Raw genomic sequence first — 25,595 nt, 5'->3', positions numbered from 1 at the left:
CTGATTCTTTTTATACAGCAAATTAACTATTCGGATATATATACATATATTGTATTTAACTTATACTTTAACATATTTAACATGTATTGGTCAACCTGCCATCTGGGGGAAGGAGTGGGGGGAAGGAGGGGAAAAGTTGGAAGAAAAGGATTTGCAATTGTCAATGCTGAAAAATTACCTATGCATATATCTTGTAAATAAACAGCTATAATAATTTTTAAAAATTAATAATGGAAAAGACAGGGGCAGCTAGGTGGCGCAGTGGATAGAGCACCAGCCTTGAAATCAGGAGGACCTGAGTTCAAATCTGGTCTCAGATACTTTACACTTTCTAGTTGTATGACCTTGAAAAAGTCACTTAACACCAATTGCCTCAAGGAAAAAAAATATATAATGGAAAAGATAATGAAAACTCAGAGTCAACAGGAAATAAAAAATAAGAAGAAAATGTAACCTGTAGAATAAACAAAGGAAAGATATAAACTATAAACAACACCTGTCAATGAAATTGATATATTTATATATCAATAGGTAACAAAATTCAAGTAAATATAAATTTCAATGTGGATATCACATTGTAAAGGTCAAAGGACATAATCTCCCTTTTGTTAAAATATAAAATAGTTTTCATAAAAAATAATTTAATTAAAAATGTTGATATTTTTATGACATTAATTTATCAAAATACTCTTGCCCAGTAAATCCTTTTGTATAATAGATTTTAAAAAATTCAAGAAAACTAAACATATTTATGTTATCTTATAGCATTTAACAGAAGAACTATCCTCTGTAAAGAGATATTACAATTATAATTACCTCTATAAAGGTATTTATTTTATTATTTACTGGGAAGTTTTTGTGAATTCAGAATAAAGACCATTAATTTATTTATTTACATACATAAGTAAATATTGAAGTAGATCATGTCACCATTGGACAATTAGTTATAAGGAAGTGATTTTTCCTTATAAATATAAGGAATATAATTGAAATATAAATATATATATATATAAATATAATATAATATATATAAATATAATTGAAATTCACTTCATCCATTCATTGTTCTTAGTTCTACCCTTTATGACCAATCAAAATAAGTTTACAAAAGTTTCCAATTTGGATTAAAACAGAACTTAATAAAGGACCACACACAAAAGATTGATCATGAGATAAGGAGATATCAAGATACATGCTTGTGATTTATATTAATAAATCTTTCTCTTCTACCCATGCTCACCAATGAGGCCTGCTGTCACTTCCATCTTTGTTTCAAAATATAACCCCTTATTGATTGTATGACCCACTCCATAACAACTATATGAGATTAATATAAGACTCAGTTTTCATGAAATTGTACAAATAGTAGAATAATAGCTATCTTATCTCAGGAATCTGTTTCTTGTTTCTAAATAGAAAGCCTCAATAGTCCATGACCCTTGGTAGGAGGAAAACAATGGAGAAGAGGAAAGGGGAAAGGTAAGTGTATGTGTAATGGAGAAAGGGGAGAAGTCACTAAATCCCCATGTGTAACTTAGGAGCTTATGAAAGGAGGAAAATAAAATACCTTATACATGGCCACTGCACATATTTTCTGAGATATTGTTTTTAAATCCCTAAGGAAGGGGAAGAGCCTTTAAAAAATAAATCCTCTTTCACATCAGTCTCAGACAGAACTAGTATGCCAGATGCGAAGAGGTGAGTGTCTTGAATCAGAATGAAAATAGCTGTGTCTTGAGAAAGCAACTGTGAAACTATGATGGACTTGGATTTTTTCAACAATGAGGTGATTCAATGCAATTCTATGTACTTGTGATGAAAAGTTCTATCTGCACCCATAGAGAGAACTATGAAAGCTGAATGTGGATAAAAGTATAGTATTTGGACTTTTTGTTTGTTTCTTTCTTTCTGTTTTTCTTGTTTTGATCCGATTTTTTCTTATGCAACATAATGAATATGGAAATATATTTAGAAAAAATTACACATGTTGAGCCTTTTCCAGATTGCTTGCTGTCTTGGGGAAAGGTAAGGGGAAAAATTTGGAACACAAGATTTTGCAAAAGTGAATGCTGACATCTATTTTTGCATGTATTTGGAAAAAAAATTTTAATTAAAAATAAAAGAATGGATCTGTGGTTTGCCATGGAGGTAGAAAGTATTGAAACTATCATCCAGTTGGGTTAATTGTTCTGGGGGATGATGTTATGAACAGCTATGGGATTATTTTCCCTTCCAAATCAAAAGTATAGCAAGTACCAAATATCGACTAAGGTGGTTAGTGAATTCAAATGCCACTTGTGTCACTGGATCGAGTCATGGATATAATGGAAAGAACAGCAGTTTCAAAGTGAGAGGACAAAGTTTTGAAGGTGAGGTCTTTATTATTATATGATTTTGGACTACTTTCCTGGACATTACCAATGTCCACTGAGTATTGGAATCCACTAATCTCTGGGCTCTTCTAAAAGTGAAATTTTTAGTTTCACACTGAGCATCTGTTTCCTTCTTTGTAAAAGTGGAAAGCAAACTTTTCGTGATCTCCTTTAAGGAGATGTGAGGAAACCATATATCACTATAGAATAGGTATTGTTATTATTTAGTGAGTTGATTGACACACAGTTATTGTCTTTTCTGTCAGGCACTATGCTAAGTACTGTTCAGATATTATCTCAGTTCATGCCACCAGAAATGTTCATGGACATTTCCCCCAGTATAAATAAGAATAAGTTTCATAGGACAAAATGGAATGAAAGTTAAGAATATGGAATGATATTCGATCCTTGACATAAATGCTATCATAGCAACCCATAACCAATCTCTAAGGCCACAGATAAAAAAGTCCCAACTATACTAGCTAGTTTAGTGTAATCAGAATTAAATCTTAAAATAATCATAACCATATCTTCTTTGATTCTGTTATGAATCCAAAATGTGCCTCTTAACACTTCAGAGATATATATCATCCAAATACAAGCCAATTCAAGATCTGATTTAAAAAAAAAAAAAATAACTCAGCTTAATTCTTCCCTTTATTAAATTATAATCTCAAAGTAAGTTTGAGCTTTTCCCAGTTAGGAAAGGCTGTGTTTTGTTTTGTTTTTCCCTCCCTAGTCTTATGATATTAGAATAGATAGCTAAATTTGGGCTAAGTCTGAATGTATCTCTTTCTGTATTAGACAGTCTGGCCTCCATTCTTAATTGTCACTTAGATAATGTAATGTCTTCTAGGTCCCAGAAATAAAGATTTTGCAGTCATCCTGAGCATTCAGAACATTAATTTCTACCAAGACATCAATAAGGAAAATAGAGATACTTAAAATGTCAACTACCAATAAGACTAGTATACATCCCACCAGTTTCTTCCTCCTTGGCATTCCAGGTCTGGAAGCTGCCCACATTTGGATCTCCATCCCTTTTTGCCTGGTGTATATGATGGCTGTTCTGGGAAACAGTGTCCTTCTATTCATCATCAAATCTGACCATAGTCTTCATGAGCCCATGTACCTCTTCCTCGCCATGCTTTCAGTGGCAGATTTGATTCTGACCACCACAACACTACCCAAGATTCTCAGTCTCTTCTGGTTCAATGATAGTGAAATAAAATTTGAAGCTTGTCTTATACAAATGTACTTTATTCATTCACTGTCCACCATGGAGTCTGGATTCATCTTGGCCATGGCTTTTGACCGCTATGTGGCTATCTGCAATCCCCTTAGACATTCAACTGTTCTGACTCATACAGTTATTGGAAGTTTAGGTCTGGCCATTATATTCCGTGGAGCTATATTGCTCAGTCCTCATCCATTTTTACTGCGGTGGCTTCCCTACTGCAGGACAACTATCATCTCACACACATATTGTGAATTCATGGCCCTCATCAAGCTGGTCTGTGCCCCAACCAGGATTCAAAAAGCCTATAGCTTAATTATTGCCTTCCTTACTGGTGGTATGGACTTTATATTGATCATGTGTTCTTATGTCCTTATTCTGCGTGTTGTATTTAACTTGCCTTCTAAGGAGGCAAGACTTAAGACGTTGGGCACTTGTGGGTCCCATGTGTGGGTTATTATGGCTTTCTACACTCCTGCCTTCTTCTCCTTTCTTACACATAGGTTTGGACAGCACATTGCTCCCCATGTCCACATTTTTGTGGCCAATATCTACCTTCTTATCCCACCCATGGTGAACCCTATCATTTATGGAATGAAAACAAAGCATATCCGAGAGAGGTTTCTCAAAATATTTTTAGTGAAAAATATCTAACCCTGGAAATTTATGAAATTCATCGATTGATTTTTTTTGGATAGTGATGCAGTAGAGCATATCTGCTCTATTAGAGCAATTCAATAAAATAAGAACTTAAGATTCATTTTTGTCAGTTAAAGATTATATAAAATAAATATAAATCTGGCTGAGTTGTACAACTTAAACATACTTAGCTAACACTGATGTTGGCAATATGGTGACAGAAATTGTCTTGCTAAGTGACTAATATTGTAGCAAAATTTAAACACAAAAGTCACTTTTATTCTGTGTTTCTTTCATGGTGGAGCATACTTTTGAGACTATATGCAGAGTCTTAGAGCAGTGATATAGAGATTGAAAGTCAAAGACTGAATAATTTCTTGGCTGCCTCAATTGCTTGAAATTTAAGGAAGTCCTTCAAGAAAAGCTCCTTCCTGGTGGATATAATGCTACTCATCTATATTCCTCTGAATGTAGTACCTCTGCTTTTTTTCTAGGAAATTGGATATAACCCAAAGAAAGGGAATAAAATAGAGTGATTCATGGAAATGTAGCAGTGTGTGTTGAAAACAACAAGAGCAGCAATATTTGATTTGTAGTCAAAAGATTCAAATTTGAATTAAGGTTCCAACATCTTATAATCTTATTTCTATCTGACTCTCAGTTTCTTATAAACTAAATGAATAATACTATTTGTCCATGGGAAGAAAATATTTTGTATAAATACTACATAAGCATAAACTTTTAGTACAGTGTTTGAAATGATGATAACAATGATGAATTTCTTTTTAATATGATTATTATTAATGGTGGTGCTGATAACATTAGCAGGTAAGCAAAACCTGGAAGGTTTGGGGAATTTTAAAATGAAAGGGAAATTGTAAAATAAAATATTTAACTCTACTCCCTCTTACTAAGTATATACATTGCTCCTTAGGTATTACTATAGGATTACCTGCAAGTTGTTTGATCTCTTTGAGTCCTATTATTCTGCTCTATAACATGAATTACAAAATTGTAATTAGTTTTAAACATAACAAAAGTTATGAAAACATTTGAGAATAAGGAGGTGCCATGAACTTCTCAGTTAGAAGTATAGAGTTCAGTGAATCAAGCAGAGAGAAATATATACACCAGTTACCAAAATAAATTCTTAGCCAGAACAGTGTGTATTTGAAGGATAGTTGTGGTCCTTTAATGAGATCCAGAATTCTGAGGTTCTGAATAATTAATTACTGATACTATTGCAAATGTATTGGTTCTGTGGACCCCACTTGCCCAAAGATACAATACAAAACATTAAGCAACAAAGGTGAAATTGGAAATATGGCTAAAAGAGAAAGAGATTTGAAGGGGTTAGCCTAGCAGACATCTCTGTTCTAGGAATCAAGTGTGGAGTATAGCTTGAGTCATTTTGAGGATAAAAACAATGGAGGAAATATGTTGTCCTGAAACATGCAGAGATCTTTGGCTCACAGCTGAATATCAGTCTTTGTCCGTCAATCAAATATCTTTAGAGTGAAGCATAAATTGAGATTGAATGATCTGGCAATAACACCACCAGACTCAGAGGCTAAAAATTTCGATTAAAGGGTAAATATTAATATTCAATAACTGTGTGATTCTGGGGTCCTTTATTTCTATTAGATTAAGGCACTAAGAGTAATATAGTACATTATATTTTATGTAGTTATTACAATATGAATTTGTTGTAAAATATAATAAATAGATTACTTGGGAATCAGTATTATTAATATGATGTGTTCAATAACTAATAGATTGCCTAAGTAGTTCCTCCCTCACATTCAGAGGAAAGGGGTTAGGTTGTTGCTTCTATTAACCTCTTCTTCTAATCACCCATTCTAGTTAGGACAAGGCTAAGGGATGAAATAATGTGTAACATAGAAATTATTTTGCATATGAGTGATTATTGTGTTCCCCTCTGAAAAGATCAAATTAATATTACCTTGAGTTTATGTGCATATATATATATATATATATATATATGTGATATATTTTTATATACATCCTGGGATAAATCTAGGGCATCTGTTTTCTTTTAGTCACACAAATTATATTTGTATCATGCACAAAAATAATTTCATTATTTCTTGCCTGTAGTTTTGATTCCCTAGCAGAGATTACAAGAATTATCTGAGTTCCACAGAACAATTAACATCTCTTAATTGTCAAAGAGGGTATGATAAGCATTATCTGAATGACAGCCGATCTTTCTTATTATGTACAAATGTAATATTGCTCTTTTGACTCTGTAACCTATTACTTTTTTTGATATTTCTACCAAGAACCCTTCTTTGTTGTATGTCAATTAACAGTGTCCCCTCCTTTTCACTGGGGTCACTGGATATACTGCAGTTGTCAGTCTCACTTGCTTTGTTAACAGTTACACGTGTCACTCTTAATAAACTGATTTTGCTTGTACCCTGTACCTCACCCTATCTTTAATAAGTTTACTTTAGACATATCAAAAGACTAAGTTATGAATTCATGTTTGTTTTAGTGTTCTCTTTGCCCAATAAGAAATTTTAATTGGAGATTGTATGATTATTTAGTAGACACATTGTAGAAGAACCCATCAAACTACAGGGGGTATAATAAAGCTTTTGAGATACTTTTAATGTTTGACATTCTCTAATTCTATTTTTACTATCCTCTTATGCTGAGAGTGCAGTGTGTGAGATCAGTTTCTTCCAGAATACAGAGTGGTGTGCAACAAATACACACACATACACATTTATTTGTATGATATGTATGTGTTCATGTGTGGGTGATATACACACAGATTACTCAAGAGCTTACAATTTACTACATATATATATATATAATTGTACAAATATAAAATATATGAATAACATTATATAAAATGTATTATAGGCATTTGGGGTAATTAGCTGGTGCAATGGATAGAGTTCTGGGTGTGGTCAGGAAGATTCATTTTAATGAATTTAAATCTAATCTTAATACTTACTAGTATATGACCCATTCTGTTTGCCTTAGTTCTTCATCTATAAAAGAACATAGAGAAGGAATTAGTGAACCACTCCAGTTTTTTTGCCAAGAAAACCTAAATGAAGTATTGGAGGTGACTATAAATGAGCTGTTGGATCATAAGATCCTTGAAAGCCAAGATGACCTTTTGCTTCTTCTTTTAGGTCTAATATTTAGTGGGTAGTACATAGTAAATATTTAATAAATATTTATTGCTTTCTTGCTTGACATATATATATATATGTAATGGGTGTATCTTTTTAATTCTTCATAATTAAAATAAATTTATCACAGTGTATCTTGACAGTACATTTGACAAGAAGTCATTTCCCACCCACCTCCAAGTTTAGAATTGATTGTAATCCATCATTTTTATTAAGGTATAAATTAAGCATTATTCAGGCTAATGATACATATTTATCATCATCTCTTGGATAAATTTATGTTTTTTTCCCATGTTTTTGCATATCTGTGCATATGTATATCTATACATATGTATCATAAGGCCACATTTCTGCAACACGGAAACAATTAGGCTTCTCACTATGTAAATATATCAGAATTAAAGTGACAAATCCCACAAAACATGATATCTGGTTCAAGAAACACAACAGCTTGAAGGGGAAAAGGTAAGAAGATGACATAGTCAGATAGTGAATATGTCTATCATGCCCCACCTATTTTCTCTTCTCTAGACTAAAATAATTAGTTGTAATCAATTTGTTTGTTTTGTGGAATGATTAAGTGGACAAAGGGATAGAGTGCCAGACCATAATCTTCATGAGTTCAAATCTTACCAGAGACACTTTTTAAATGTGTGACTTTAAACAAGTCACTTAATGCTGTTTGTATCAGTTTCCCCATCTATAAAATGAGTTGCAAAAGGAAATGACAAACTACTTTAATACCTTTGTGATCCTAAATAGGGTCACAAAAAACTGATCAAAACTGAAAAACAAGATTATTTTTTAAACTAAGTATTTAATTTATTAGCATTCTTTTCTTTGTAAATTTTCTCCCTCCTACCACTTCTCTCCCATACATCAAACACACATGTACAGTCATGTAAGACATTTTCATATTGGCTAAATTTACAAAAAAGTAAGAAAAATAAAGGAAATAAAAACATTACACTTCAATTTTTGCTTAGAATTCATCAAATGTGGAGGTAAATAATTTTTTTTCGACATGAATCATATTGAATTGTCTTGAATTGATGTATTGATTAAAGTCACTAAGTCTTTCAAAGTTTATCATTACTACATTATTGCTGTTACTATGCACAATGATCATCTGTTTCTTCTTCACTTTCATTAATCCATATGGTATTTTTTTTTTCTGAATCTACCCTTCTTGTCCTTTTCAAAGGCACAACAGTACTCTAACACAACCACATTACAGCTTATTCACCAATTGATAAAGAATTCTTTACTATTAGAAAAAAGAGATGCTATAAATATTTTTGTACATATAGATCCTCTATATTTATTTGATCTCTGTGACATACAGATCTGGAAGCGACATTGCTAGGTCCAGTTTTATAACACTTTGGGCATAGATTCAAATTATTTTGAAGGAAGATTAGTCTAATTCATTACTATATCAACAATTATTTCCTCCATCATTTGTCCTATCTGATACGTGTGAGTTAGTGCCTCATAGTTGTTTTAATTTGTCTTTCTCTAATCAAGAGTGATTTAGAGAATTCTTTCATTACTATAGAAGACTATGATTTCTTCTTTCGAAATCTGTATTTTTTATCCTTGACCGTTTATCAATTTTAAATGGCTCTTATTTTTTTCTAAATTTGACTTTATTCTTTTTATATTATTCATTGTTTATGGTATCTTTTAGTAAAATATATTATCTGTTATTATCTTTTTTAATTGCATTTGTTTTTCTTTTTGTTTGCGATCATGATTGCTATCTCTATTTTGTTGTCCTCATTGTTTGTAAAATTTAGCTGAAGCATATAAGATTCTTTTCTAGTCTCATGTTAATTTTGTGTATATGTTTCTGTTGTGGGTGTGTCTCTAGCAAACATGTTGAATTCTGATTTTTAATCCATTTTGCTATTCACTTCCATTTTATGAATGAGCTTATCCCATTCACTTTCACAGTTATAATTACTAATTATATATTTGCCTCCATCACATTTTCTTCTGCATATTTTTTTCCTTTTTATTATGTCCCTTCTCAATACACAATTTTGCTTCTAATCTAATCTAATTTTGCCTATCTTACTCTGTTCTCTTTTCTCATCCCTCTCCCATATTCTATTATCTGCTTCTCTTATATCACTATTAGTTGTTATAATTCTATACAAAATTGAGCGAAAACATATCTTCTTCCTTCTTTGAACCAATTAAGATATCAGTGAGTTTCAAGTATTTCATGCCACTCCCCCATTTTTTCCTGCATTATAAAAGTACTTCCTTATAAAAGAGGTATATGAGAAAAATTTCCCCATTCTGTCTCTCCTTTTCCCTTTCTTTCACTTGTATCTCTTTCTCTCATCATTACATCATATTTTTGCAGATCATTCCAACAAAATTAACTTATATCCATGCTCTATGTCCATATAAATTTCTTTTAACTGTCTTATTAATGATACATTTTTTGGAAGATACATGTATCATCTTACCATCTAGTAATGTAAATAGTTTAACTTTATTTAAACTCTTGTTTACTCTTTCTCTTTGCTTTTTTTCTGTTTCTCTTGAGTTATATTTGAAAGCCAAATTTTCTACTCAGGTTATTCTTTTTTCTTTCCCCACAAAGAATATGTGAAATTAATTTATTTCATTAAATATACATCTTTCCCTATCCCCTGAAGAATAATGTATCAGTTTTTTTTTTTTTTTTCTGTTAGATTATTCTTGGTTGTAATGCTAACTTCTTTGTCTACCAGAATATCACACACATTGCAGTCCTTTAAGATGGAAACTGCTAAATCTTATATGAGCCTTACTGGTCACCATAATATTTAAATTGTCTCTTTCTGGCTCCTTGAAATATATATATATATATATATATATATAATTTAATGTAATATATTTAATTATTAATGTATATATATATATATATATATATATATATATATATATATATGTTCTAAAATTTGGTTATAGCATGTCCGGGGGATTTTATTTTAGGATCTCTTTAAGGAAGTGATCAATGGATTCTTGTAATTTCTGTTTTATCCTATGAATCAAAAATATTGTGAAATTTTCCTTGCCAATATCCTTAAAGCTGATGGCTAGGCTTTTTCTTTGCTCATGGCTTCCTGTTAGTCTAGTAATTCCTAAATTATCTGTCCTTGATTTATTTTCCATGTCAGTTGTTTTCTGATGAGCTATTTAACATTTTCTTCTCTTTTTAAAACTATGTATTATTGTTTTTTGAGATATCATAAAGTCATTTATTTTCCACTTGCTTAATTGTAATTTTCTTCAGTAAACTTTTGAACCTCCTTTTACATTTGGCCTACAATGCTTTTTTAAGAAGTTTTTTCTTCAATGAATTTTTGTGCTCTTTTAACATTCAACCAATTCTGGGATTTAAAATGTCCTTTTCTTTAACATTTTTATGCCTAAAAAGTTAGGGGGAAATAGACCAAAAAGTAATTGGAAACTAAATAATCTCATCTTAAAGAATTATTGGGTGAAGCAGCAAATTATAGATACAATTAATAATTTCACTCAAGATAATGACAATGATGAGACATCATACCAAAATTTCTGGGATGCAGCCAAAGCGTTAATAAGAGGGAATTTTGGGGGCGGAGCCAAGATGGCAGAGAAGACACATGCGACTTTCTAAGCTCTTCTCTTACCCTCTTTATCAATATTATATCGAGCCTCAAAAATAGTCTTGACTGCTACAATTCGTAAAGATAAGAAGTAGAACAACTCACCGGCCGAAGAAAATCTGCAGTCTCACCAAAAAAGGTTGGTTCCGGGGCCAGGGGGGAGATCAGCGCAGACGGGGAGAGAAATTAGGTTCCGAGGAGAGCCTCAAACCGAAAGTGAAAGCACATATCTCAGCACAAGCGCACAGCCCCAACCCACAGTAAGGGGCTTTTCCTTGGGGCAGTTGTGATCCTGCACGGCAGGAGGACGCAGCCCGGGTTAGCCTCCAATCTGCAGAGTGGGGAGCTAGGCTTGGGGCCATAGAGCTTTTCCAGGGCCAATTTGCATCAGGCAGAGACACTGGGGCAGAGTTTGGGGGATCTGCCGTCTGTGGTCAGCTACTAATACTCACAGTCCCACAAGAGGCTCTGGCCTGGGGCAGTGACACTTTCACCCCTTAGTCTCTAGCCAAGGTCAATCTCTAGCCCATGCAGCCCAGCTGTGCACTTCGATAGCTCGGCCAGTGATGAATCCACTTCCTGTTGGGGGAAGGGAAAACTCTCACTCAGAGCACTCCCATACCTCTGAGCCAGAAATCTGTTTACATCTTCCCTGCTCTGCAGAGGAAGCTGGTAACCCCTTGCCTAGGAGAGATACCCTAAAGGCTTTTAAAATGAATAAAAAGATGAAAAGAACAATTGACAGCTTCTATGGCAGAAAAAGAGCAGGTCAGCAAACCTGAAGAGACCTCAAACAGCAAAAATGCATCAGACTGTCCTCCTTTATATGATGCTCTCATAGAAGAGACCATTAAAAGTCTCAAAAGAGAGTTAGAAGATAAATGGAGAAATGAAAGAGAAGACTTACAAGACAGCAACAATTTCCTGAAATACGAATTGGAAAAGTGAAAAAATTCCCAGGAAGTGCAGGGAAATAAAATTGATGAATTGGAAAAAATAAAGAATTCAATAGAAAGTTGGATTTGCGAATTGGAAAAAGAAAATAATTCACTAAAAATAAAATTAGTGAAATGGAAAAAAATTCCACAGACCAAAACAATACATTTAAAAACTCAATTGGACATATACAGAAAGAAGTAAAAAAACTAATAAGAAAAATAATTCTTTAAAATTAGAACTGAACAAATAGAAACTAATGATTCATTGAGACAGCAAGAATCAGTCAAGCAAAACCAAAAAAATGACAAACTGAAAAACCATGAATTATCTACTTGAAAAACGATACTTGGAAAATAGATTCTAGGAGAGATAATCTGAGGATTATTGGACCTTTCTGAAAACTATGATGAAAAAAGAGCCTAGATAGTATTTTACAAGAAATCATCAAAGAGAACTGCCCAGATGTAATAGAATCAGAAGGTAAATAGGCATTGAAAGAATTCATCGAACACCTTCTGAAAGAAACCAAAATAAAAACCCCAAGGAATTATGGGCCAAATTTCAGAACTATCAATTCAGGAAAAATTTTACAACAGCCAAAAAAAAACCATTTAAATACCGAGGTGCCACAATAAGGATCACCCAAGATCTAGCTGCCTCTACATTAAAGGAACAAAGGGCCTGGAATGTGATATTCTGAAAGGCACAAGAACTTGGGATGCAGCCAAGAATAAACTACCCAGCTAAGCTGAGCATTTTCTTCCAGGGAAGAAGATGGGCATTTAATGAAACAAATGGAATCCATTTGTTTCTAAAGAAAACCAGAACTAAACAAAAAATTTGATTCCAAACCATAGAACTCAAGAGATGCAGAAAAGGTAAAAATAACTCTTGAGAACTGTATTTCTATTGTGGATATACAAAAAGAATACATGTATAATTTGATTGTACTGATATAACATAAAAAAGGGAAGTAGATATGGAAAAGGGATGATGGCAGAATAAGGTGGGAAGGAGGGATAAAAAGAGGGAAACCACATCCCACAAAGAGGCAAAAGGAAACATCATATCTGAGGGAATTTTGAGAGGGGAGAACATTTGTGTGAATCTTACCTCATCAGAGTTGGCTCAAAGAAAAAATTGACATTTGTTTTAGAGAAATTCTCTTTGCCTCATTAAAAAACGGGGAGAGGAAAAGGGAAAAGAAAAGAGTAATAAGGGAAGGAAAAGGGAAAAAGACTCAAAGGGGGGGGAGGGATTATAAAGAGGGTAAGCATCGTGGATACAAGGGGGTACATAAGTTTAAAGGGGAAAGAGTTGGGGAGGCAAGAATAAGTAAAGCATAATCTGGGGGTTATTAAGATGGCAGGAAATACAGATTTAGCAATTCTAACCGTAAATGTGAATGGATGAACTCCCCCATAAAGAGGAGGCAGATAGCAGACTGATCAAAAGTCAGAACCTACAATATGTTGTTTACAAGAAACACATTTAAAGCAGGAGATACATATAGAGTAAAGGTAAAAGGCTGGAGCAAAATCTATTATGCTTCAGGTGAAGTCAAAAAAGAGGGAAGCATCCTTATCTCAGATCAAGCAAAAGCAAAATTGATCTAAGTAAAAGAGATAAGGAAAGGAAACTACATCCTGCTAAAGGGTAGCATAAACAACAAAGCAATATCAATATTAAAATATATGCACCAATGTATGGCATCCAACTTCCTAAAGGAGAAGTTAAGAGAGTTGAAGAAGAAATAGACAACAAAACTGTAATAGTGGGAGATCTCAACCTTTGCATCTCAGAATTAGACAAATCAAACCACAAAACAAATAAGAAAGAAATTAAAGAAGTAAATAGAATATTAGAAAAATTAGGTATGTTGGATCTTTGGAGAAAAGGAATGGAGATAGAAAGGAATATACTTTCTCTCAGCAGTTCATGGAACCTATTCAAAAATTGACCATATATTAGGACATAAAGACCTCAAAATTAAATGCAAAAAAGCAGAAATAGTAAATGCTTTCTTTTCAGATCATGATGCAATAAAAACTACATTCAACAAAAAGATAGGGGGAAATAGACCAAAAAGTAACTGTAAACTAAACAATCTCATCTTAAAGAATGATTGGGTGAAGCAGCAAATTATAGATACAATTAATAATTTCACTTAAGATAATGACAATGATGAGACATCATACCAAAATTTGTGGGATGCAGCCAAAGCGGTAATGAGAGGGAATTTTATATCCTTAGAGGTACTGAATAAAACAGAAAAGAAAAGGTTAATGAATTGGGCTTTGCAACTAAAAAAAAAAAAGACCAAATTAAAAACCCCAATCAAATACTAAATTGGAAATTTAAAATTAAAAGGAGAAATTAAAAATATTGAAAGTAAAAAAACTATTAAACTAATTAATAAAACTAGAGTTGGTTCTATGAAAAAGCCAATAAAATAGATAAGCCTTTGGTAAATCTGATTAGAAAAGGAGGGAGGAAAATGAAATTAGTAGTCTTAAAAATGAAAAGGGAGAACTTTCCACCAATGAAGAGGAAATTAGAGAAATAATGAGGAGTTATTTTGCTCAACTTTATGACAATAAATTTGATAACCTAAGTGAAATGGATGACTACCTCCAAAAATATAGACTTCCCAGACTAACAGAGAATATCATATTCCAGGCCCTTCTTTCCTTTAATGTAGAGGCAGCCAGATCTTGGGTGATCCTTATTGTGGCACCTCGGTATTTAAATGGCTTTTTTTTGGCTGCTTGTAAAATTTTTTCCTTAATCTGATAGTTCTGAAATTTCGCCACAATATTCCTTGGGGTTTTTATTTTAGGGTTTCTTTCAGAAGGTGTTCGATGAATTCTTTCAATGCCTATTTTACCTTCTGATTCTTACATCTGGGCAGTTCTCTTTGATGATTTCTTGTAAAATAGTATCTAGGCTCTTTTTTCATCATAGTTTTCAGAAAGTCCAATAATCCTCGATTTATCTCTCCTAGATCTATTTTCCAAGTCTGTCGTTTTGCAAGTAGAAAATTCGTGGTTTTTTCCAGTTTGTCATTTTTTGTTTTTGCTTACTTGATTCTTGCGTCTCAATGAATCATTAGTTTCAATTTGTTGAGTTCTAATTTTTAAAGAATTATTTTCTTCAATAGCTTTTTACTTCTTTCTGTATATTTTAAATTGAGTTTTTGAATGTATTTTTGTTGTGGAATTTTTTTCCATTTACTAATTTTTTTTTTTAGTAATTATTTTCTTTTTCCAATTCAGATGCTACTTTCCGTGTTCTTTGTCTTTTCCAATTCACGGATCCTACTTTCTTTGAGTTCTTTGTCTTTTCAATTCACAAATCCTACTTTAGTGAATTCTTTTTTTTCCAATTCAAATTTTACTTTCTTGAGATTTTTACTTTTCCAATTGTATTTCAGAAGTTGTTGCTTCTTTGTAGGCTTCTTTCCTTTTCCCCATTTACTTCTAACTCTCTTTGAGACTTTTAATGGTCTCTTCTATGAGAGCATTATGTAAAGGAGGACAGTCTGATGCATTTTTGTTGTTTGAGGTTCTTCAGGTTTGCTGACCTGCTCTTTTTCTGCATAGAAGCTGTCGATAGTTCTTTTCATCTTTTTATTCATGTTTTAAAGCCTTTAGGGTAGGTCTCCAGGCAAGGGGTTACCAGCTTCCTCTGCAGAGCAGGGAACGATGTAAACTGATTTCCCTGCACCGAGGTATGGGAGTGCCTGGGAGAGTTTTCCCTTCCCCAACAGGAAGTGGATTCAGACTGGCCGAGCTATCAAACTGCTTAGTAGGGCTGAGTGGATTATCAATTGCCCTCAGCTAGAGACTAAGTGGTGAAAGTGTCACCGCCCCAGGCCGGAGCCTCTTGTGGGACTGTGAGTATTAGCAGCTGACCTCAGAACACAGACAGCCACAAACTCTGCCCAGCCTCTCTGCCTGATGCAACGGCCCTGAAAAGCCTCTATGCCCCAAGCCGAGCCCCTCCACTGCGCAGATTGGAGGCTAACCTGGATGCGTCCTCCTGCTGTGCAGGATCACAACTGCCCCAAGGAAAAGCCCGTTGGGCGCGCTTGTGCTGAGATCTGCCCTTCACCCTCGGTTTGAGACTCTCCTCGAACCCATTCTCCCAGTCTCGCGATCTCCCTGGCCCGAACCAACCTTTTTGGGAGACTGCAGATTTTCTTGGCCGGTGAGTTGTTCTACTTATCTTTACGAATTGTAGCAGTCAAGACTATTTTTGAGGCTCGATATAATATTGATAAAGAGGGTAAGAGAAGAGCTTAGAAAGTCGCGTGTGTCTTCTCCGCCATCTTGGCTCCGCCCGCTCCACAAAAATGTTAAGTGGATCTAAACCTAACAAGAATTTCCAGAAAAGTTGGAGATAGGTGGTGTAGGAAAATTGGGGAAAGAAATGAAAGTGATATACTGAAATTATTAAAGAATTAACTTTTATTTCTAATGAAATTCACTAGTGAAAAGAAGTCCTTAATAAAGTAGAATAGGCAAAATGGAAAAAGGAGGTAGAAAAATTCACTGAAGAAAAGAATCCCTTAAAAGCAGAATTGCCCAAATAGAAAAATCATTGCAAAATCTCACTGAAGAAATTCAAAGAGAAATCAAGCTCCTAATTATCATGAAATTTATAAAAGAAGAATAACTTTCCTATGCCACTCGTGTCATGACCTAATCTCTCCTTTTAGTTAAAATATTATCTGATAATTCAACCCATTCTCTCTCTCTATATATATATATGTATATATATATATATATATATATATATATATACATGCTAAAGAGAGTGAATCAACTACTGACTCTTCCTTTTCTGATTAATGAGAATTATAGCCCAAGAATTATTTCTGAGAAATCATTCTCAAGACCCATTCTTGGGTCTGTCTGGTAGAAAAAGCTATTTGGGACAGCTATAGAGAGCATTGGTCCCATAGTTGGGAAAACCCAGATTAAAATACAGATTCAGAAATTTATTAGTTGTGTGATCTTGAGTAAGTCACACTTTGCTTTTTCAGATTCCATCTTTGCAAAATGAGACAAATAATAACATCTAAGTCTTACAACTGTTCTGAAAAAGAAACTGAAATATTTGTCAAATATTAAGATACTTCCTGGCATAGAATAGATACTAACTAAATACTAATCAGTTTTCTTCCTGATCCATAATTTATACTACTGATTGAAAGTGGATATATGTAATATTCAGACTGACCAAAAGGATTAAGAGGTAACCAGGGAAATTGTTGTCAAGTCAAAATATTGTGAAGAAGGAAAATGCCATCATATATAGGCGTAACATGATACAGACATGAGATCCACACTTTCAGAGCGATTTTAACCTGGGATGAAGCAGGGAGACATAATACAGCTTTGAGAATTAAGACAGCAGAGATCAAATTGGAAGAGAATTGCTCTCTATTTTCTGAAGAAAAACTGAGTATTACTATGCATTGCTAAAAGTCACTAAGGAAAAATCATAAGATCTTAAGATTTTGAGTCTGGAAGGCTGTTTTGTGGTCATTAATCTAAGCTATTCATTTTAAAGATGAGAAAATTGAGATGCAAAGAATTAAATGCAGTTCCCAAAGCCATAATGTGTTTAAACTGATCCTTTTCTTTTCATTCAATTTTCATCTTGCTTTGTTCTTTCTGCCTTGTCTATTTTACATTCTTGCTATTGTCTGTATTGGTGAGGGCACCAATATTCTTCCATTCACCAAGGATTCAGCTTTCCTTTTCACTTACTACTTTTATCAACCATTGCCAAATGTTACTAAGTATGCTTCCTTGATATATTCAGGTAATAATCCCTACTTCAGATAACTGAAAGTCTTATTTGTTATCTTTTCACTTCTCTTTGCCTATTCCATTCTTAAAGACTTCAGGCTCAGAATTAATTTTTCAGTTTATAGTTCATTGAGAAAAAAAGTGGATTTGTAGGAATTTTTGCTCCCTTGTTTTAAGAGTCCATGACACTGATACTCCAATAGCTATCCTTAACTTCATCTATTCCAGGAGCAACAATATCCGAGATCCTAGTGTGCTGGTTATACTTGAATGGTATATTTGAACACTATAATGCATTCTTTCTGCCAGAATGCAGTGCCAATGATAATAACAGGTATTGATAAAGTTCCTACTATGTGCCAGGTCCCTTGCTAAATGCTTTACAAATATTATGTTATTTGATCTTACAACATTCTTGGAAGGCAAGTGTTATAATTATTCCCATTTTGAAGATCCAGAAACTGAAGTAGAAGTTCAGTGATTTAATCTGTTTAAAGAGAATATTAAATATATCTAAGTCAGAATTCAAGTGACATTTCTTTTGACTTCAGGACCAACACTCCACTGTAACATCTACCTTCCAATGTAAAGCAAGCATAGAATTTCATGGGATTTGCTTTGTAGAGAATGAATATGGAGCAGAAAGATGACATACTATTTATTGCTTTTCAAGAAATATAATTAACTTATTAAGAGTTGAAGGCTTGTGTGAAGATCAGAAAAAATAATTTAGTTATCAATTTTCATGTGAAGAATTAATAATAGCATTTATATGGGATTTTTATATTCACAAAGCACTTTACAAATATTATTTCATTTTGTCCTCATAAAAACCTTAGGAAGGAGTGATTATTATTACCTCAATTCCCAGATGAAGTAGTGAGGGGCAGAGAGAAGTCAAAGGTCTTGCCACAGGTCACACAGCTAGTAAGTTTTTGAAGCTGGATTTGAATTCAGGCCTTTCTCAATCCAGGACTAGTATTCTATCCATCATGTCACTTAGCTGACCTTTTATTTATGGCTTGAAAAATTCAGATTTTTACTGTATGTCTAAAATATAGAGAGGATATTGGGAGAATGATATTTTGGATTGACACTTCAGAGTGATAATGGTATATATGAAACACCATCCCCTATAAAGACAGGGAGATATGTGTTTATTCTATGATTCCCTGATATTTGTCAATAACCTATGTGACAGAGATTTTTAAAATAAGGATTTAATTATTTTTATGGGACGCATTTATGAGGAAATACTTGACAGAAAAATACATTTACATGGATGTGTGTATGTATGTACATATGAGTACAAAATACTCTATGTATTTTATCTATATAATAAAGTCTTCAAGAAAGGCCGAATGACTGTTCACAATTATTATTAAAAAAAAAAGAGAGAGAGAGAGACAAAAGGCCTACCTTGAAGAGAATGTTAAGGTGTTAAGTATTAATTGTTACTCAAATAATTTTGTCCTATTTCCAGAAAAGTGAAAGGGAATCAATTACTGATACTTTGAGACTATAAGACAACTTTGGTAGCACCAAAAGTCATTATCAAAATAGTATAGCCTTATAAGGACATGTATATTTAACATGTGGTTTCTTTTTTTTTTTTAGCAAACTCCCCAATGAATATGAACACACACACAGACATATACATACACACACAACCACAAATTGAACTTGTCTAGTTATATTGGCAAGTTATATTCAGAATCTCTCAGAGTTCTAAGGAAAACTGTTGAAGGAAATACACTCTATTTATGACTCAAGGTCCCCCCACAGTGAATTTTAATTCATATAACCAAATTTTCATAACACTTTAAATCTTAAAAAATAAGTGGTTTAACAATAAAGGAAAATAATAATATATTAATATTACAGATACTAATATGTAAAACAAAATGTGCAAAAAATAGATAAATCATAGAGTCTTGGATCACAATCTTCCATCACTGCACTCAGCAACAATTATGGAAAGTGGATATATGCTTAAAGAAACAAGCCTGGGAAATAAAAACGAGGAAAATCTATACTCTTCCAAATCTGGAAGTACAAGTTGTTTCAATATCCTCTTTTTATCTCACCAATTGTCCAGAAAAATTCTTTGACAAATGAAATTTCAGTTTTTTATAGATGCTTTTACTGTTAAGCTAGGTTGATCCATGTTAGATCAGCATTTTACAGACAGAAGTCTCAGCAAGATTACGATTCTTGAGCTGCTTAAAATCTATTCCTCTGATAATACAGATTGACATTTGTGATGACCACGTATTTTAAAATCAGCCAGAGTCAGGGATTCAGGTTAAAGGAAAATCTTCAATCTTTATTCTCAGTGGAGGTGAAGAAGGATCGGAAGTAAAGAAGCATTGGAAGTAAAGGAAGATTAGCAATGTCAGCAGCTGCCTCAAGAAGCCAGCCAGACCAGAAGCCATGAGACCAGAAACCCCCAGAGCAGAACCCAACCAGCAGTCTCTCTCCGCCTTTCTCCCTGCCCCTCTGCTTCCACCCACCAAAATCATCATTTCCTGTACAACACATCAGGACTTGCACAGAGAGTAGGCGGGGGCCATTCTTTCTCCAAGCATATATATATTAATAGTATAGTCCAATTACTATTTAGCCTCACGTGCTTGGGACCTCAGTGCATCAACTCAAGCCTCAGCCCATTACAGACATTTAAAACACCTTTATTAATTGCTTCCATCTTTAAACATAGTAGCATTTGGAAATCTGTCATTGTATCTCTTTCTCTTTGTTTCTGTCACTGTCTCTCTGACTCTAACTCTGTCTTTCTGTCTATATGTATATCTCTCTGCCTCTAACATCTTTCTGGATTCAGACTAAAATCATTCTACAAATGATTCCATTTAAGCTTATGATTAGTAATCAAAATTTTGACATATTTATATATATACATATATAATTATACACATAAATATTCAGATAATAATATTTATCCCACAAATCCTTAAATAATTATTATATCCATATTTATGCACTATAATATGTCTTGCTTTATTGAAAACTCAACCAGAAGTTTCTTAGAATTCTTTCACATAGTAATTTTATTTCAGAATAACTGTTACCTTAAAACTCAGAGCTAACCAAAGCCATCAATGTCTTAGTGTCAGGACACATTTTTATGTCAACACATTATGCATTTATCTATATGTTTAGTAATTTAATATTTAAATATCAATAATTAAGTATAATTACTTGTGGGGAAGAACATATGTAATTCATTGAATGATGAAGATTTAATAAATTGGATTTGTACCTTTAAAAAACACACAATGAGAAGAAATTAAAATTGAGAAACAATAAAATCATTCTCCAAGCAGCCCACCATCATCATTGCTATTTAATATTTTATTAGAAATGTTAGCTTTGGCAATAAGGGAAGAAAAATAAATTAAAGGAATTAGAGTAGGTAATGAGGAAATCAGCTTTAGCAAAGTTGCAGGATACAAAATAAATCCACATAAATAATCAGCATTTTTATATATTGCCAACAAAGTCCAGCAGCAAGAGATATAGAGGGAAATTCCACTTAAAATACCTTAAAATATATTTGGGAGTCTACCTGCTAAGGTAGAGTCAGGAACTATATAACCAAAATTACAAAACACTTTCCACATATATAAAAGTCAGATTCAGTCAATTGGAAGAACATCAAATGCTCAAGGGTAGATCATGTTAATATGATAAAAATGAAAATATTCAAGTACTCCTGGATAAAATATCAGAAGTGAATGCAAAATTTAACATTTAAACATAGGACAAGAGAAATATAAAAGAGGTAAACATGAAAGGCAAATCATGAGACTCAAAAAAGTTAACTATTTACATTCTAATATGGATAAATTATACGTAATTCCTAAGAACTTCATATTTATTAGAACAATTAGAAGAAGTATACCTTGGCAAAACATACAGATGTGAATTAATTATTCTGAGGTAATCACAAATTCTGAGATAATCTCTTCTGAAGGGAAAAGAAAGAATGATAGTTAGACTGAGAGAATGGGAAAGGAAGAGCCAGAATGGGAAAATTTTCTCATATAAAAGAAGCAAACTTATCTAGTGGAGAGGAAATTGGGTGGACAATGCCTGAATCTCACATTCATCAGAATTTTTTCAAAGATGAAGGAAAATATCTCTTTATGTAAACACATACATATTTATTTATCTGTATTTATATGTATATAAGTATATATATATGCATTTATATGTATATAAATATATTTGTACAGAGGTGCCTACATATGTACATACATATGTGTATATGTTGGATAAATGGAGGAAAGTGGTTAAAATCAAAACAGACTTTTGAGGATGGATAGATGCAGAGAGACAGAGAAAGAGAGAAACAGAAGGAAATGAGATGAATGGAAATACAATTGTGTGAATGAGATGAGTTCACCCTTAAAATAGAAGCAAATTTCATTATGGAATAGAAAATAAAATCTAACAATATATTGTTCAGATGAGACATATTATAAAGAGAAAGACATATAGAGAGGTAAAGTAAAGCACTGGGGCAGTATCTATTTTGAAGTAGAAGAGGTAAGGGGAGCACCTATGACCTCAGACAAAGCAAAAACAAAAAATAGTACTAATTAGAGGAGAAAATTAGAAAAATCATATTTGATTAGTGATTGATTAGTGACACCATAGAACAGGAAGTAATATCAAATATAGAATACATATCCATATATACATATATGGAGAGAGAGAAAAAGACAGAGACAGAATGAGAGAGAGGGAGGGACAGAGAGCAAAACAGAGACAGAGACAGAGAGAGAACATATGTTTCTCTGTTAAAGGTTGCATTTCATATATATATATATACACACATATATATGGAACTGAGATAAATTTATAAAAAATAAGATCCATTCCCAATCAATAAATGATCAAATGATAACAGTCTCCAAAAGAAACCAAAATGTTTTTATTGTCATATTAAAAAAAATTAAATTATTTTTGATTAGAGAAATGCAAATTAAAACAACTCTAAGAGATTACCTTGTACTTATCAGAAATAACAAATGCTATAGGAAAGGAGGGAAAATAGGTATACTAACAAAGTTTTGGTAGAGTTTCAAACTGGTCCATCATTCTAAAGGACAATTTAGAAATATGTCTAAAGGGCCTAGCTATGTACAAAAATATTTATAGCATCTCTCTTTATGGTTTCAAAAACTTGAAAATTGAGGTTATGATCATCATTGAAGAATGGCTGAACAAATTATGATGTATGATTTTTATAGGGTACTAATTTGCTGAAAGAAAAGATTAAGGGGATAATTTCAGGGGAAAAAATTTACAAGACTTTAAGGAACTGGTGCAAAGTAAAGTGAGCAGGATCAGCAGAAACTGTACACAGTAACAACATTATTGTAATAATGGTCACTTTTGAAAGATTTAATAAAATCTTTCAATACTCCATAATCAACGCAATGATACAAGAAAATTCCAAGACTCATAATAAAAAGTACTATCCACCTGCAGAGAAACAATTGATTAACTATAAGTCCAAATTGTAGTTTAGTTTTCTTTCATTATTTGTCTTGCTTTTTTGCAATATAGCTAATATAGAAATATGTTTTCATGATTTCACGTATATCTTTGGTATAATATTGCTTGCCTTGCTTATGGAGAGAGGGTTAGAGGGAAGTAGAGAATTTGAAATTCAAAATTTTAAAAAAGAACTTAAATTATAAAAAATCAACTGTAGAAGAAAAGTATAGAAAAAGAAAAAAGAAGCAAAAATCAGCAGAAGGGAGTAGAAAAAACTTACTTTATAGTCTGAAAAAGAAAAAAAAAATTCATGTCAAAAGACTTCTTAATAATGCTGGATCTGTGAAAATGTAAAGAACTGAGTAGAGTTATCTGCTCTCCAACACAATCCTTCTACCCCATGCTATAAGATTATGATAGCATCTTGTTAATCATATTACAGAGGGTTCTCTTCCTAATAAAAGCTTTTATAATTTTGGGAAATATTATATTGTTCTTTTTAAGCTTTATTTTATAGAAAATAATATCTCTGTAACTTTTCAGTTAATTCTCAGTTTCCATTTCTCTCACCATTCTAGTCAATTCCATTTAGCCATCCTCTTTTATATACCTACCTCAGTTTCATACAGGGTCTCTTCCCCTCCACCCTGAATAATTGTTGTCTCATTATTGTTTGAAAATTTTTTACTTCTAAAGTCAATTTTTGAATATAAGTGAAGTACTTACAATCATGCCTATAAAAGAAGTGTTTAACAAAAATGCACATAAAGAAAACAATGAATTAATAAAACTAGGAGTGATTTCAATGAAAAAGCTTATAACAAATACAAGACCCCCTACTGTTATTAAAGAAAACACTAGAAAACATAAGAGCAAATGGAGTTTTTCTTAAAAATGATAAATAGTATCTAAAATAAAGAACAAGGATTCTATGTTATGAGAGAAGTTAGAGAAGTTTGGAGTTCCAATTCTATGATTTATTTCTTGAAGAACATCTTTAACACTTTCTCCCAGATCTGCCTTGTTCTAACCCCATAGATAATAGGGTTGAGCATGGGAGGGACAACAACATATAGATTGGCCAGGAGGATATGAATATAACGAGGGACATTCCGGCCAAAACGATGAGTCATAAAAGAGAACAAGGCTGGAGTATAAAAGGCTAGTATAACACAGACATGAGAGCCACAGGTGCTCAGAGCTTTTAGTCGGGCATCCTGAGAGGGGAGGTGAAAGACAGCTTGGAGAATCAGAATGTAAGATACAGCAATAGCTACAATGTCAAATATCAGAGTTCCAATAGCACATAGGCCATAGATCATGTTGACTCTGATGCTCGTACAGGCCAGTCGAGCAATGCCCATATGTTCACAATAGGTATGAGGAATGACATGATTTCCACAGAAAGGAAGTCGAAGGATGAGGAACACAAAGGGAACTACTGTGAAGAATGACCTCAATACTACTCCAATGCCCATCATGGCCACCACTCTGTTGGTGAGGACTGTGCTATAATGCAAGGGATTGCAGATTGCCACATAACGATCATAGGCCATAGATGATAATACAGCTGATTCCATGGCGGTCAACATATGGACAAAAAACATCTGTGTGAGACAAGCCCCAAAGTTGATCTCCCTCAATCTAAACCAAAAGATTCCCAGCATCTTGGGAATTGTGGTTGTGGATAGGCCTTGATCAATGGTGGCCAACATGGCTAGAAAGTAAAACATGGGCTGATGAAGTGTCTTCTCAGTCTGTATAACAAATAATATAGTAATATTTCCCAAGATAGCAATAAGATACACAATGCAAAAAGGGAAGCCAATCCAGATGTGGAAAGTTTCCAGTCCTGGAATTCCCAATAATAGGAAAAAGGAGGGGTGGAATTGAGTGTCATTGGAATGGGGCATTTTTTTTTTTAGTTGCAGATGAAGGTGATCATTGCAGATGGATTTCAAACATTAGAAAGATTGAAATGTTATCACTTACTCTCTACAAATTCCTAGAATGATAAAGAATTGATTTAAATGCATATACTATCACAGAGTCTCAGAATATGAAGGGCCATCCAAAATTATGTCATAAAACCTTACCTAAACAGAAATATGCTCAATAACATCATTAAGTAGTCATCTCAGCTCCAAGTAAAGTCCCAGTGGAATCACATTCCAAGTTAGGCCATTCCTTTTACAGAGAGGCCCAATTTTTAAGAAGCTGATATTCAAATAGAATACAAATTTTCA

At 33.1% G+C, this 25,595-nt stretch overlaps 2 protein-coding genes across 3 annotated transcripts; one reads left to right on the top strand and one right to left on the bottom strand.

Moving 5' to 3' along the window:
* The first annotated feature begins 3,300 nt into the window (after positions 1–3,300).
* LOC100917158 (olfactory receptor 52K2-like) lies at positions 3,301–4,263 on the top strand. Its single transcript, XM_012545454.2, has one exon. The coding sequence runs from the start codon at positions 3,319–3,321 to the stop codon at positions 4,261–4,263; it is 945 nt and encodes a 314-aa protein (XP_012400908.1). The 5' UTR covers positions 3,301–3,318.
* A 13,392-nt stretch (positions 4,264–17,655) lies between these two features.
* LOC100929567 (olfactory receptor 52E2-like) lies at positions 17,656–25,262 on the bottom strand. Of its 2 annotated transcripts, XM_012545442.1 has the most exons (2): positions 24,343–25,262; positions 17,656–17,674 (listed from the first exon to the last, which is right to left on the bottom strand). In XM_012545442.1, the coding sequence occupies exons 1-2, from the start codon at positions 25,260–25,262 to the stop codon at positions 17,656–17,658; spliced, it is 939 nt and encodes a 312-aa protein (XP_012400896.1). The 2 variants fall into 2 exon arrangements, with proteins under 2 accessions (XP_012400896.1, XP_003764826.1); XM_003764778.1 differs by lacking the exon at positions 17,656–17,674 and having other exon boundaries at positions 24,327–25,262.
* Between the last annotated feature and the right edge of the window lie 333 nt (positions 25,263–25,595).

The sequence above is a fragment of the Sarcophilus harrisii genome, chromosome 3, assembly GCF_902635505.1.
Source record: "Sarcophilus harrisii chromosome 3, mSarHar1.11, whole genome shotgun sequence".
In the NCBI taxonomy this organism is placed as follows: Eukaryota; Metazoa; Chordata; class Mammalia; order Dasyuromorphia; family Dasyuridae; genus Sarcophilus; species Sarcophilus harrisii.
Note: the sequence above shows the minus strand (reverse complement) of the source record. Positions and strands in the feature narration are given on the sequence as shown.